We start from the raw sequence: 14,641 nt of genomic DNA, 5'->3' as shown, positions 1-14,641 counted from the left end.
AGACTGATGGTAAACATAGGTATGACACAATATAATCATAGCATAGGGACAGCAATGAGTCAACAGCCTTTTACAATAAGATAATGAACGTAAATTCAGAAAATGAGCATGAGAGTGTGATTATGGAATTTTTGAGCCAGACCCAAATAGTTACAAATTTGCTAAGGCTGCAAAATACCACCTTCCAAACTTGTAGCCGTTCCAAATACAGCCCTGTCATCCCACGTCTCATTTTCAAAGCCTCTCTTTTCTCCCTCTCTCCTCCCACCACAAATCCCAGAACCTCGAGCAACAGAGAGAGAGAGAGAGAGAGAGAGAGAGAGAGAGAGAGAGAGAGAGAGAGAGAGAGAGAGAGAGAGACACACAGAGGAGATGAGGGGAGCATTTAAATGTAGCGTTCCGTGAGTGGTCGGGTCGGTGTCTGGAAATCTTTCACATCCTGTTTACGCCGGGGCAGATTTCAGCCCGGGACCGCAGAGAACTGGCAGGGCCTCCGCCTGGACACAGCTCCTCTCTCTCTTTTCTATCTGCTCCCTGCCTCCCTCGCCTAAAGATCGGCGTCTGCAAACCTTTCCACACCGCCTCCTTCCTATCAACACCTTCAAACCTAAAGCAAACAAGCACACGTCAAGCTGCCCACGATTGAGGTGGAATCAAAATCCTGATAAAAGGAATCCTTTTTATGCAGCAGGCTGACCAAATGTGGCCAAATCACACAACACCCCCTTTTTAATATCCAAGTACAGGTTTAATACAGCTATGTTGTCATATTTACAGTGTCCTATATCAGACGGAAAGTTCCAGAGAATGAAGAAAAATGAAAAGTTTTCATGCCTGTAAGGGAATGTCAGTAAAGTCTTGATATTTGGGTCAGGTACGGTAAAAAAATAACATCTCAAAGGTCTGCTAAAGGTGATCAAACAGTGAAGATTCATGAACAAAGGATCCATCTGTCCTCTCGTCTTTATTTTCACCCTGAGTGAAGCAGTTTGAAGTTTCAGTCCTGTTAATCATTCTCCTCCTCTGTGCCCCCCTCCCCCCCCCTCACCTCTTCCTCTGAACTTGCTTCCCTCAGCGGCACTTGCAGGATTTGACGACCATGTTGGAGAGTTGCTCAACACGTGGTGTGCGGCCGATGAAGTACATGATGGTGAGGGGCTCCAGGTCCTGAGGAACGCAGCAGGGTGAGGCGGAGGCTTCAGGGTTCAGCTTGTTGTACAGGGGCAGGATCTGACCAGGGAAGAGAAACAAAGGAAAGTTAAAGGGCTCTGAAAACATATTTTCAGTTTCTTGCTATGAATGATGAACACAGTTTTTCCAAAGTTACAGTTTTGGTTATTTCTCATGGCGGACTTTCTGTGTTTGTGTTTTGTCTTTGTGCTAAACTCAGCTAACCAGCTGCCGCAGGTACAGATGTGAGAATCCAGAATAGATGTGAAACTCTGCACAACTACACATCTCTATTACAAGAATGGATATGAAAGAAGAAAAAGTAAAACCAGAGGGATATGTAAGAGTCTGTGTGACTACAGCCCAATGAGCTATGGGACAATGTTGCGTAATCCTATATGTTCAGCACTTGGCAGGTGACAGGTGAGAGCCCATTTATGACATTGGGACTGACCAATTTTAGCAGCCGAGGTGTTTCACTGTGAGAAACAATGCACATTAAGCACATTTAAGGGTTTAAAGTTTCTGTACACTGAAGTCTGGCTGAAAGTCGACCGGAGTTTGGTCCAGACCACAGCATTTCACCACAGAGACAGAGGAGTGACCTTTTCTAACATTTCAGAAGTTGTTTTTGTTTGGAACGGAGCAGCTGTTTGTAACTGATCAGGCACAGATGATTTCTGTTTATACAATTGGCTGTTGGTGTCTCACGTTGAGAGGTCTGTCACCGTTTCCATTCAAACTATTAAGAAAAAAAAGGTCATGAATCTCAAGATTGGAGCAAAATACAATTTGGAAAAAATAGCACATTTGTTTTTGCTTGACCGTATTAGAAAGGGTAATCTGATTTATTCGTCTGAGTGGTTAAAAAAGATATTTTTGTGGTGGCGTGTTTCACAGTGGCCAGCCAGACACAAAAGCGAATGCAGATTTTTTGACAAAGAAACAGCAGTTGTGCAAGAAACCAAATACATGTTTTTACAAAATGTGAAACAATTCCTTTAAATTTTTTTTTTTTTTGTACAACCCCCTTTTCCCCCCAACAAGAAAAGAAGACAAAATGTTAAATGCTGCGTAAACACGGTCAGCCATATGAAAACTTTGCTTTAATAAAATAACTCCATACAGTAAGTGGTATTTACATCAGGAACTACCTGATGGAAAAATAAATAAACCAGATTAAAAATCAGGCCAGGGATTAAGTTCCAAGAACGTTGTTTCAGTCTCTACCAATAAAATGTTTAGGTTTGATTTCCAGCCCTAATCATATATAAATACCCACTCACCATGTTGTAGTGGTTGTTGGCACTCCAGATGTAAGGACAGTTGCCAGCACAGAAGTTAGCTTTGTAGCCTTTGGGCTCATGGATCCACTTCCAGTTGAGGTCACGCCTGAAGTCGATGTAGAGCGAGCGCAGGCAGCAGCCCTGGTCTGAGCCACTGAGACAGACAGAGAGACACACCATACACATTTCAACTCCCATCCTGGCCCAAAGTTGGGTCATGGGAAAATGACCACGGGTCACCGTTGAAGAACCAGCCATCACAAGGTAATGACCATGCAAGGCTGCCAGAGTTTTCCCCTGCAGCGTGAGGTAGTCTAAATAAAACACTGCATGCCTGTTGGCCTGCAGTCTAAACACAGGGTCAATAATGTTTGTTTTGTCACACAAAAGTCTGCAAAGTAAGTTTTGGGTAAAAAAAAAAAAAAAGAAAGAAAAGAAACTGAAATCCAACGCCCACCACAACTTCATTTCAGAATTATAAAACTACAAATCCTGGAACAGTGTCGGTGCTGTCAGTCAGTCACACATAACCACACACATGCGGCTGGTTTGCGGCCTACCGGGAGCAGGTTGTGGTGTCCGTGGCGGCTGCCCTCTTCTTGCGGTTCTTCTTGGCCGGGTTGTCAACTCTGTCGCTGGGCAGCAGGGTGAGGATGAGGTGTGGCGTCTTGGTGCTGAAATCCGCCTGGCCTTTAACCTGACCGGGTTTTCTTATCCGACGAAGCTGCTCGTCATCCACACCTGCGGAGAGTAGAGTGCAGTGGTGGAAAGTTACTAAATGTATGTAGTCAAGTACAGATGTAGCAGTAAAGAAGATCATTAAAATTAGCTCCAACTTTACCAGCTGCAACATTTAAGTTTAGTAACATTTTAAATGTAGAACTACAGTAATTCTACACTGTGGCATTGTTACTTTTACTTAAATAAAAGATCTGATACTAGATAGTTGTCCCTCTTCAGATTTTTTAAACCTTTTCAAATGAAACAATCTGAGAGCGGCACATGAATCATTACCGGAACTGAGATATGCAACCTGTTGCAACACGGCTTTGTTTTAAAGCCAAAAAAGTTGGGAAACACTGACTTTCATCAGTTTGCATAATTTGAATGGCAGAAACAGTAATAACCACAAATTCACAGATTCTGTTTGTGAATTTCTTCTAGCCATGGTTTTTACACTTCAGTTTGTTCACTTCGTTTTTCTGGACTAATCTTGAAGTCCTATACATGAAATATAGTTGTTTCCAAGAATACGAATGATGTTTTTGTATCTGATTTTTCTTTCTGAGCTTCAGGAGTAAAAGTGCTCAAAACAAGCCCTTGCTTGTTTCACAGCAGTATCAAAAGTCGATTTTTTTTTCCAGGTGTGGAAAAAAAAAAACCTGACTTGGCTCAGCTGAGTGTAAATCCTGAGGAAGGTGCCATAATTTGGGGCCTAAACGAAGCAACACAGACAGTCTGGTATTCAGTAGTATCACAGTGTGTGGAGGAACAGTTTCTCCATTGTTCCCGTATCATAGTCTGCGAGCGAGTCATGAATCATTTTGGAGGCGCCTTACAGAAGAGGCTCCACTTCGTCTTCACATTTAGTGACCTGCAGGATTATTGCTGTGCCAATTAATCTTCCACAAGTGCTTTTAATGCCCTTACAAAGAAATTTACAACCAACCTAATAAAGCCACATTTCTCATCTGTATGGCTACTGGGATGAAACTGTTTATTACACTTATGACTCGGAGGTGACCTGAGCCTTAGGAAAGCTGCTCTAATCATCCACTACACATATGCAGATACAGTATGTGCCAAGACCTGGCGAACATGATGCGCAGTGACAACGAAAAAGAACTGCAACAAACCTGCAAACAGGGCCTCCAGTTCCTCACTCTTGTTGGGAACGATGTTGTTGGTGGATGGGACGAAGGTGCAGCAGGGACAGTGGACGCCCAGCTTCAGCCCGAGATTATTCTCTGAAGTAGGAAAAAGAAAAAAAGACGCATGTGAGGACGAACGATACAGACACAGTTGTATGGATCATCATGGGAAATGTGCGTCTGGTGCTGAAGCCGACCTGGATCTGACACCCAGTCCTTAACAGTTTCCGTGACATCCACAGAGATCCAGGACCCCTTCGCCCTCGGCTGCACGGTGCGGGAGTCAATGTAACGCTGAGTGGAGGTGCTCTCTTCATCTGGCTTCAGCAGCTGACACAAAAAACACAGAAAAACAGCGATGGAGCGGAGGTGCAGATACACAGTCCAACTGACACAAGCGGTGCATTGTAATGTTTTGCTTTCTTCTCCTCTCGCGGACAGTAAATGTTATCATTTCCACTGTGGAGGCAGTGGCGCAGAGCGTAACACTGTGTCATTGCTAAAGCCAATAATAACCTGCACAACTTTAATCAGGCATGTAAATTATGTTACCTCACTTTCCTGGGGCTAACATTTTTATGTAAGAGGTATAAAATGTCTCCCTGAAGCCAACATATAAATTCATCTTAACTGGTGAAGATTTAGTGTCATAATAGTCTTATCGGCCTGATGTCAAAAATCTATACAAAAGACAGTTATAAATGGTGTTATTGATCACATCATGAACATTATTTTTCACAGAGAAGAAACAAGTGAGAAATATTTTTTCAGTGGTTTTGACAAGACACAACCCCTGGGTCTAGTTTGTTGTAATAAAAAAGGACAAATGGAGCCTGATGTAATTTTGAAGAAGCATGGATTTAGTGTCTGCTTCATAATTGCAGGTTTTATTTGGATCCAAAAGCTTAAAAAAAGGCAAAGCAGTATCTCAATGATGTTGCTGATTACATACTAGTTTTGTGTTTCAAGGTTGTGCTCTCACTTTGAGCCTCATCCCCTGGTGTCTTACTGTTGTTTACCTGATAGATCTCCACTCTCTGCTCCGAGGCCCGGGCCTGCGGGTTGGGAGCTCTGAAGATCCTGAACTCAGCCTTGACCAGGGTGCTGTTGGTCAGGTCGACTCCACTGACGTCAAAGTGGACCACTCTGTAGTGGGGGTTGGGTGCTACTGGCTGCACTGCATCTGGATGGAAACACAGAGGATGACTGGTACATTGTCTCGGACATAATTGCTGCTGATGAGTGCCTTGAGACTAAATGATAGGTTTAGGTACAGTGAGTAAATGTATTGCACGCTTAATATACGGCCAATCATTGCATCAATGTGTTTTACTAAAACGTCACCTACCACTATATAGCTGCTCTGAAGGCCTCAGAGAACTGAGCACCTTGCTCAGACGTACGTCTACAGAGGCTGTTGAAGGACAGGGGCAGGATAACTTAATTTCTCCACCCCTTCGTCATTTTCCCAAACCGCTGCTTCTGTTTTTATGGGCAGTAGTACTGCAGCTCCCAGCAGCACCCCTGGTTTAAACAGGCTATGACAGGCAGTATTTCTGTTGATGTACTGTCTGTGCAAATATTGTAATTAAGCTGAATTCTAAAGTACTGATGCTTTATTTTAGAATTTCCATTTTATGAAACTGTACTCAATTTCAGTGGGAAATATTATACTTTTTATTCAGTTTGCCGGCTCTGAGAGCTTCAGATATTAGTTTAATAAATGTACAGACTTAATTTTAAGTCCCACTATTTAGCATTCATAAGCAGGACATAAACATTCAATAAAGTCTATAACACACTATCCATTCATATATTAGTGAACAACTACAAATGACAATAGTAAAATATTGTAATCATATAAAATATGTCTATATTGTAATTGTTGAAAAATACTGTACATTAATAATAAAAATGTCAGTATAGCTGCTATTAATGTGTTATAAACCATTGCTTATAAATACTAAAAAGGGGGGCTTAAAGTTAAGTGTTACCCACATACATTAACCATATGAAATGTAGTGCATCTCAACAGACAGAGCTACACAAACATGTATAAAGTAGACAGAACCAACTGCACCAGGTACAACATTAAAGTGGTGCTCATGCATCAGTGCATCAGCAATTTTACCAGCAGGAATGGACCAAGTTTATTTTTCAACAAATCAGTTTTGCTGCTAATGCTTGTAAAATGGTGTGTTTTACATATTTCTACTTTTACTTAAGTAGGATCTAGATACTTCTTCCACCACTGAGTACTTTGAAGACAGCATGGAAGGTAGTACCAATGGAAGTGAAGTCTGTGTCTACAATTAACTCAGCTCACTTTATTCTTGACGTGTGGTCCACTGAGGTAAGAAGATAACAGTGATTAAACATAAGTCTATAAAAATAGACTACTGCTACATATCAGTGGTTCCCAACCTGGGGCTCGGGACAACAGTGGGTTCCCAAGGTGTATCTGAGGGGTCACGAGATGAACAAGGTGATAAGAAATGAAAAAATATATTTGCCACAAAAAATTATAGTCTTCTTATAGAGGTTCATTTTGGGCCCTCTGAGGCCCCCGGACCACACATTGAGAACCCCAGCCATACCTCACACATGGACTCACTTGTGTCGGTGCGAGGGGGCAGCATGTCAATCCTCTGCACTTCTTTAGCATAATAGTCCTCCTCGCTGCTCTCGCGCTCGCACGCGGACTCGGTCAGGCGCGCGCGCTCCTTCAGCAGCTCCCGCGTGCTGTTGTACAGCAGCATGACCTCCGGGGGCACCGGGGCAGGCGGTGGGGCCTCTTCTTCTTCCGGCGGGCTACGGATCCGGAGCTTACTGAGGATCTGTCCGCGGACCGCCTCAATGCGCCGGGACTTCTGTGCGTCCAGGTTGATGGACTGGCACGTGTTGAGCCCCTCCACCAGCAGCACACCGGAGAACCGGAGCAGCAGCAGCAGCGCGAGGCGGGGGAGCCACATTGTCCGGCGAGGAGACGGAGAGAAATCCAGCTGAAAAAAAGGAAGGTCTCTGCGGTGGACTGCAACTAAAGCTGAGTCTCAAAGTCAAGCACCAAGAAATATGCGCGTAAAGTGATTTAAAATTTAACCTGAGGGTTAAACCAATGCCCCAAAACCAAAAAAATCCAATATCCACTTCAAACAGGGTATTTTAGTCAAAACCACTTCATGTGGAAAAGGAAACCCACATCTGCTGACTTCACATTTATTCTGCTAAGGTAATTTTATAACATACACGCGCCTGCTTATTTCAACACCAGACAAATAAAGCCGCATCGTCACTAATTCTTTAGAGATTACATTTAAGTTAATTAGTCTAAAATGAACTATTCTTGTAAAATCCGTGCTTGATTGCCTTTAAACGCTAAATGATATCACACAACAACCAAACTCCACTGCGAAAAGCTCAAATTTAGTGACTGGAAATTTGGCTGACGCCTCGGTCCCAGTCTGGTGCGCTCAGAAGCTCCGGTGTTATTCCGTGCCGGTGTGCGCGCGCGCTTTCCGCGTGTAAAGGTGAAGAGATTTAACTATAGTCTGTCCGTTAAATTATGGTTTTATCCGTCTCCGTCGTCCATCCTCTGAGAATTCAACAGCCTTCAGGAGAAAAGAGTCATCACAGGAGCTCAGCCCATGTCGCAAGCCCTGCAAAGAAAAACCTGAGCTACTCACTTCATCTGAAGCAGCAGGGTTCCTCTGCTTTTACCTCCGAAAGACCCATTTGTCGAGCAAAAAACTGGCCCATACCCGCTTCCAGAAAATCTAGTTAGAGCCTTTAAAAAAACTAATGAGATCCTCCCATTCCCTGTAATAGGTAAACAGAAAGCAGCCTGCACCAAAACGTAGGAAAGAAACTGTTGATTTATGTTGGAAAAACCATGGTGGGCCTGTTAATCCCCCTCACATAAACATCAAAACACGGAAAAAGTCAGACGACATAAAAAGACATGACGCAGAAAAATATATGAAAGAAGTCCTTGTGCTGTGAATAAAAAAAAAGAAAAAAAACTTTACAGTAAATTACAGATTCCCGGTTTAAATGAGCTCCAGCCTGATGTCTGCTGGGCTGAAAGCGCTTTTGAAAACACTGAGACCTGCTGCATGATGTGAGTCCATTATTCTGCAGATCCTCTGTGAGAAATGCACAGAGCCTCAGACAGAAGGAGTCTGGGAGGGAGGGAGGGAGGGACTGGATGTGGAGAGAGGTGGTGGTGGAGGTGGGGGCGGGTGGCCACCAAAGTGAAGGGAGTGTGTGATTATGTAGGCAAGAGCCATCTTCCTCTCACATAGAGGACGCGCGCGCACAAGCACACTTGCATGCAATTTCTTTTCTCCACAAAAATGCCTGCACCACCCTCTGTCCGCAGGTAAACATCTCCTGACAGAAAACCAGGCTTAAAGGACTAATTCTGCATTTTGGGAACTATGCATTTAGCCATCTCTGTCTACATGAACCAACATCAGAACAGTATTCCATCAAATTAATGTAAAACTGCTGGGCGTCATCATGATACCAAATATTATATACATTTCTCCCTTTTGGCGTCTGATCACAGAACATGTGATTTTTGCTGTGGCAGAAAGAAACATGCAATTTAATCATTTGGGCTTTAAAATGGTTTTATAGCCCAAAGTTCCTGAGAATATTTATATGCTGCGTGTTTTTGTTGTACATCCAGGTCCAGTGGGTTCACACCCCCTCCAGGACTGTCAGGAACTGTGAGCTTCACTCTGCTGGGCTTCTGTTCAACAGTGATAGATATTTTCGGTGTTATTCAGTCTTTAACGAAGGTGAGAGAAATGCCAAGTTCTTGATGATTACTGGATTGATAATTGCAGCATTTCTTTTTTAAATTTCCAGATACAGGTCAACAGAAAGAAGTGCAGCAGAATGAAGGTCACAGTTTGGGTACAGAAAGTACAACTAAATATGCTGCATCTAAATATTGTCAGGTACATGGTTTTTGTTTGACCCATTTTAAAGACTGATCAGTGTTCATAGCAAAAACCACTCCTATAAACATCCAAGCAACATGCTGCGTTCATGACAAGTAGGAGTTATCGCAATTATGATTCAGTGTTCCCACCAACTTCCAAGTTGTAGCCGACACTGGAAAACTGATTTTTCTGAAAGCTCCAATATGTTTACTAACACAGAAGTGCCTGAAAACAAAACAAATATGAACGACCAAAAAGTATATACAAGTTTCATCAAAATAAATTAAATATTAACACTATTACAGTGAATTCAGCTCTTTTTTGAAAGAGCAATAGACTTTCATATCTGGTTTCACTTGGTAAGAAACTGGTGTTACTACAAGGTTAGCATTGTGTGAATGAAGCATTATGTTGTCAACCCACAACCCTCACACAACCGCCTCTGTGATCGCAACAAATAGTCGAGTTGTTGGGTGACGTGAACGATCACAAGTCGTTAACACGAGAATCTTTCCCATCTCTACCAAACACTCAACATGACGCCAGTTATAGCTTCATACTTATGCGAGGACGACCGTGGGTTTCGATCTTTGCCAGAAAGCCAAGAAACACATTTCCCAAAATGTCAAACTAAATCTTTAAGCATCAAAATGTTCAAAATGGAAGATGGAGAAATAAGATAATTAGTCCATTCCAGCGATTTCCAAACGCAGCTTTAGTCAGGATCTCAGTGGGATTTCCAGCTTCGACTCACTCATGCTGACAGTTTAAGGCTTATCCTAATTTTATTAAATCACTCCACAGAGAGCCCATCCCTTTATATCTTTATCTTTTCAAGCTTTCAATCCAGCTCCTTTCTTTCCCCTCTGTTCCTCTTCGGTCTCATTGTTAATTACAGTTCAGAACTTGGAGAGGACTGTTAATCTGTCAGGGGTGGCTTTTATTGCTGCTCTGCTGCCATCCCATTATACCGTTATTATAGTTGCGGGTGCAGGCCTGTAATTGCTGTAAGTAGAAGGGAAAGGTAGGAGAGACTCAGGCTGCCTCGAGGATTCTGGTCAGGGCAAACCCCCCCCTTCATCGTCTGTCCTGGCAAGGTTTCTAAAAATGATAACACTGCCTGCGAACAAACAGGCTCCTGTTCCAACTTGACTGCCGCTGCTGCACCATCTCACACAGCCAGAAACTACTGGAAAAAACACTTCATTTGTCTTTGCGGACCTCAACTCTTTCTTTCAACAATGTTCTTAAAAAGATCAGGCACACTGTGGGGCATCTCGGCTCACAGGAGCCCCCCCAGGTAGAGTGGTGTGTGTGTGTGTGTGTGTGTGCGTGCGTGTGTGTGCTGTAATGTGTGGCTTAAAAGAAGAAGAAGAAAAAAAAAAGAAAGACTTCCTCAAAAACAACTTCTAGCCTGTCTGCTTTTTATGCCTCTTTTCCTCAAGGCCAAATATAGACAAGCCACTGCCACGTCATCTGGTCCTCAGCACTTTCTTAAACCCTGACAGAGGGCGAGATGGGGTTCAGAGCCTCAGCACACACAAGCGGGGTTATATTTTAGCATGTCTGTAATATAACTGAATCCATATTTTCCACAAAAACCTGAAACCATTTTGGCTGTCATGGAAATCAGGACAGTTTTATTGAAAAAGAAAAAGAAAGAGCCCGAACAGTTACAAAAATAAATACAGATAAAACCACTGGGGGTTAGTCTCGGGGAACATTTCCATCCATTACTCTTCAAATCTTTTCTCTCCATTGGCAGCATCAGCCACTTAAAATGTCATAACTACAATCAACCAAACAGTGTGGCCTATTTTCTCATGGCACCAACTCAAACCAGAGTCCAGCCTCCCTCCTCTCTCTCTAAATACGCACAGGCCGATCTGAGTGACAGTTTGGGGAAAGGAACCATTGGGCTGCCGTTTACACCTCGTCTTCGTTCAGCAGCATGTTGGGGATTCCTCTGGAGATGGGGAACTCTCGTCCGGACTCGGGACACTGCAGACAGCCCTCTACCACCTCCACCTGTAACACAAACAGACAGAAGGTGTGAGACCACCACTAGATATCATCAAACTGTACTATATGGACACTATATGGCTGAAACTGGACACCCCTGCTTTTGGTTTTTGTCTGGGTTACATGTTTTGGCCTCAGCCCCTTGGTTCCAGTTAAATGAAATCTTGATGCTGCAGCTTACAATGATATTTTAGACCACTGCTCCCAACCCCCAGGTCATGGTTTAATGATAATTGGACCCTTGTTTTGATAAATGGTCCAATCACTTTACACTATTCCAGTGATCCACCCCTGGCAGTTATGTGTCCTGAAATGCAACACTTTGCTAAAAAAGTAGTACAGTATAAGCAGTATAATAAACACTTATGTAAACAATGCAGGACTGAAAACATTTTTTAAAAAATCTGTTTTTCAAACTTTTTGTGAGAAAGAAAGTGTATTCAATGTGTTTGTTAGACCTCAAGGATACACACAATGTGTTTTAGTGAGTATCACTGAATATTTGTTTACAAGAAAACTCCACAGCCACCTTTAAAGTTAGTTTCAGTTTAGTTTCATTTAGATCCTCGTCCATTTTCCGCTCTTTTATTTCTCTCTTTCTGTCATTTTCCAACTTGGTATCAAGGCCAGTCTGCAATGACACTGTCAGAATAAAAACAGTCTACAGAGTAAAAAAGGTTGGGAACCCCTGCTTTAGACAGTGTGCCTACAACTTTGTGGCAGCACTTTGGACAAGCTCCTTTCCTGTTTCGACATGACGATGCCTCCATGTATGAAGCTAGCTCCAAAAAGAAATGCTTTTCTGAGTTTGGTGAGATGAACTCATGATCAGAGTTGGACCTCGCTGATGCTCTTGTGACTGAATGGGAGCAAACGTCTGCAGCCAGGCTCCAGAATATTGTGTAAAACCTTCCTGGAAGAACCGAGGCTGTTGTAGCAGCAGAAGAATGCCCACGGGTTTGGAATGATGTGTTCAATAATCACATGTGTAATGTTTTGGAAGTCAACATGCTTTTGGCAATGCAGTGAGCACACTATCCTCGTGTTTGATCGCTACAAAAACTTCACTTTCCTCCCCTGAATGTTGCAGTAATGAAAACAAGACAGTGAGCAGGACACGACCACATTAAAGCTTTGTTGCCAGTAATAGAAACAGGATGTCAAGTACACACTGTAACTTTGTACGCTGCCACGTGAAAGTGAATATTATACGTTTTCTACACCAAGATATCCCATAATTATCATAATCATTCACTGTGCTGAGTGAAACAAGAATAGGAAATACAGCTGGGATCCACATGGTAAGAAATATCCAGAATGGAAAAGCGATGTTGATTTGACTGAAAATTAAAAGGAGCTGAAACAACGTGTGATGTTAAATTAGAACAAATGACCCAAAACAACATCTTTGTAAAAGTAGAGCTGCAAACTAAAAATGTATCTGAATATATTTTGATAAAATTTAAGTCATTTTTAAGCATAAATGCCAAACTATCTGGTTCCAGCTTCTCCACTATGAAGACTTAACTGATTTTCTCATTTGTTTTCAATCACTGTAAACTGAATCTCTTTTGGTTTTGGACTGTTGGTCGCACAAAACAAAGCATTTGATGACGCCACCAAAGCTAATGGGAAATTGTGACAGGCGCGTTTCACTATTTTCCAAAATTTATAAGACAAGAAGATCATTCAATTAATCGAGAAAACAATAAGCAGATTGATAATAAAAATAGTTGCAGCACTTAAGAGAAAACATTCACATGCCAGAAATATAACTCCATAGTAATTTGTGTTTAGTCAAAACACATAGCCAGCAGCACTTTTACCTCTAATAGCACTCTGTGAACTTTCTTCAGGAAGTCCTCGTTTGTCTCGTAGTTTGGCACCAGCTCACCCGGCAGGTCTTGCCGATGACCCAGCTATAGAGAAAAAATGGACAAGAGCAAGAATTCAAACTGCACCACTGAACCTTCAGAGATAAGCAGGAGGCTCTCAAATGGACGTTACTGGTTGAAATCCTTAAACTGAATTGGAAAATTGAGAGTGAATTTCTTTAATGGGAAGAAATGCACACAGTGATCTGAAACCCAGCATGTCAGCAATGAGTAGTGGATGCTTATTGTTGACACGAAGTGAAGTCTGGTTCTATGAAGGTTTATAATGAGAAAAAATCAAAGTAGCATATCATATCACACTGGCACACAGTCTCTGGTGCAGTCAGACTCACCTCCTCTGCAGCCTGGACAAGAGCACCCCACTCCAGTTTGGGAATCATCCGGCTCACAAACTGAGAGTTGAATTCCACTTCATTCACCTTCACCTCAGTTGCCTGTGCAAAAAAAAAAATGAAATAAATAAAAATAGAAAAACACAACTTTGTAGCATCAACATTCAGAGTCCAAAAAAAGGATCTTGTCCCCTTCAGACATTTATATAGTGGGATTAAAATGTGATAATATGATATTTGGGCGAGTCAGGAACTGATATTTTGCAACTTTAAAATTGAAATTCATGCAAACATCAGTTCTCAGAGATCTATGTTGGTATAGGCAAGAGACAACTAAAAAGATGAGACATTTGGAGCAAAGGTCGATAACTCTTGTCACATTATATCAGGACAAAGTTATGGCACAGGGTAAGAAATGCATTATCATACATTAGCTGCTGGCGAAAGAGCAATCCCACACAAACAGCTGCAAACAAACTGTCAAGCGAGAAGACTGATTTGCAATTGTCAGTGGAATCACATGTATGAAGTACCTGATCTTTACCATAAGACTTGAGCAGGATATACACTCACCACTTTATTAGTAACACTTTTAATCTTCATTGAGGTACTGTACAATTATTGTCAACACAACAAATGTCAATAGAAAATGCGACACACTTAGGATAACTGCACCCATTTCTGTGCCCGACGATACACAGCACGCAGCTTTAATACCATAAGATGTCATGTAAAAGTAAGCAGTGTTAGCAGTGATGCTAGCCAGGTGTGTTCGGTTTACCTTGATGAGCAGCGGGAAACCTTTGGTGACTCCCTTCACGTGAGACGTCAACATGTTGTGTGTTAGCAGCTTCATGTTTACAGTGGTAAAAGTACAGAGACAATCACGGTTTAGCCTTATCTACATGTAAGTCACGCCGTAGCGTTTACATGCGGACCGGAAGTGCCGCTGTTGCGTCGTTAAATAGTTCCCTGTCGCTCTGGCCTCATCACCGTTGGTTCCTAGGTTACAGCGAAATTTAAATATCGATGTCACTTTATAGGAGTCTCTGGAAATACTGACGTAAAGCACAAGGACCACTAAACTGTATTAGTAAATGTACTTGGTTACAATCC

At 42.3% G+C, this 14,641-nt stretch overlaps 2 protein-coding genes across 2 annotated transcripts; both read right to left on the bottom strand.

Annotated features, from left to right (window-relative positions):
* Positions 1–742: 742 nt before the first annotated feature.
* LOC111232504 (transforming growth factor beta-2-like) lies at positions 743–8,520 on the bottom strand. Its single transcript, XM_022760062.1, has 7 exons — positions 6,942–8,520; positions 5,347–5,510; positions 4,525–4,657; positions 4,313–4,423; positions 3,017–3,197; positions 2,457–2,610; positions 743–1,230 (listed from the first exon to the last, which is right to left on the bottom strand). Exons 1-7 carry the CDS (start codon positions 7,297–7,299, stop codon positions 1,072–1,074), a joined length of 1,260 nt encoding a protein of 419 aa, XP_022615783.1. The 5' UTR covers positions 7,300–8,520; the 3' UTR covers positions 743–1,071.
* A 2,353-nt stretch (positions 8,521–10,873) lies between these two features.
* trmt112 (tRNA methyltransferase subunit 11-2) lies at positions 10,874–14,485 on the bottom strand. The gene is made up of 4 exons (XM_022760313.1): positions 14,307–14,485; positions 13,526–13,627; positions 13,125–13,217; positions 10,874–11,304 (listed from the first exon to the last, which is right to left on the bottom strand). Exons 1-4 carry the CDS (start codon positions 14,379–14,381, stop codon positions 11,203–11,205), a joined length of 372 nt encoding a protein of 123 aa, XP_022616034.1. The 5' UTR covers positions 14,382–14,485; the 3' UTR covers positions 10,874–11,202.
* Between the last annotated feature and the right edge of the window lie 156 nt (positions 14,486–14,641).

The sequence above is a fragment of the Seriola dumerili genome, unplaced genomic scaffold (assembly GCF_002260705.1).
Source record: "Seriola dumerili isolate Sdu_G_001 unplaced genomic scaffold, Sdu_1.0 BDQW01000331.1, whole genome shotgun sequence".
In the NCBI taxonomy this organism is placed as follows: domain Eukaryota; kingdom Metazoa; phylum Chordata; class Actinopteri; order Carangiformes; family Carangidae; genus Seriola; species Seriola dumerili.
The sequence above is the reverse complement of the archived record's forward strand: the minus strand, read 5'-3'. Positions and strand labels throughout refer to the sequence as shown.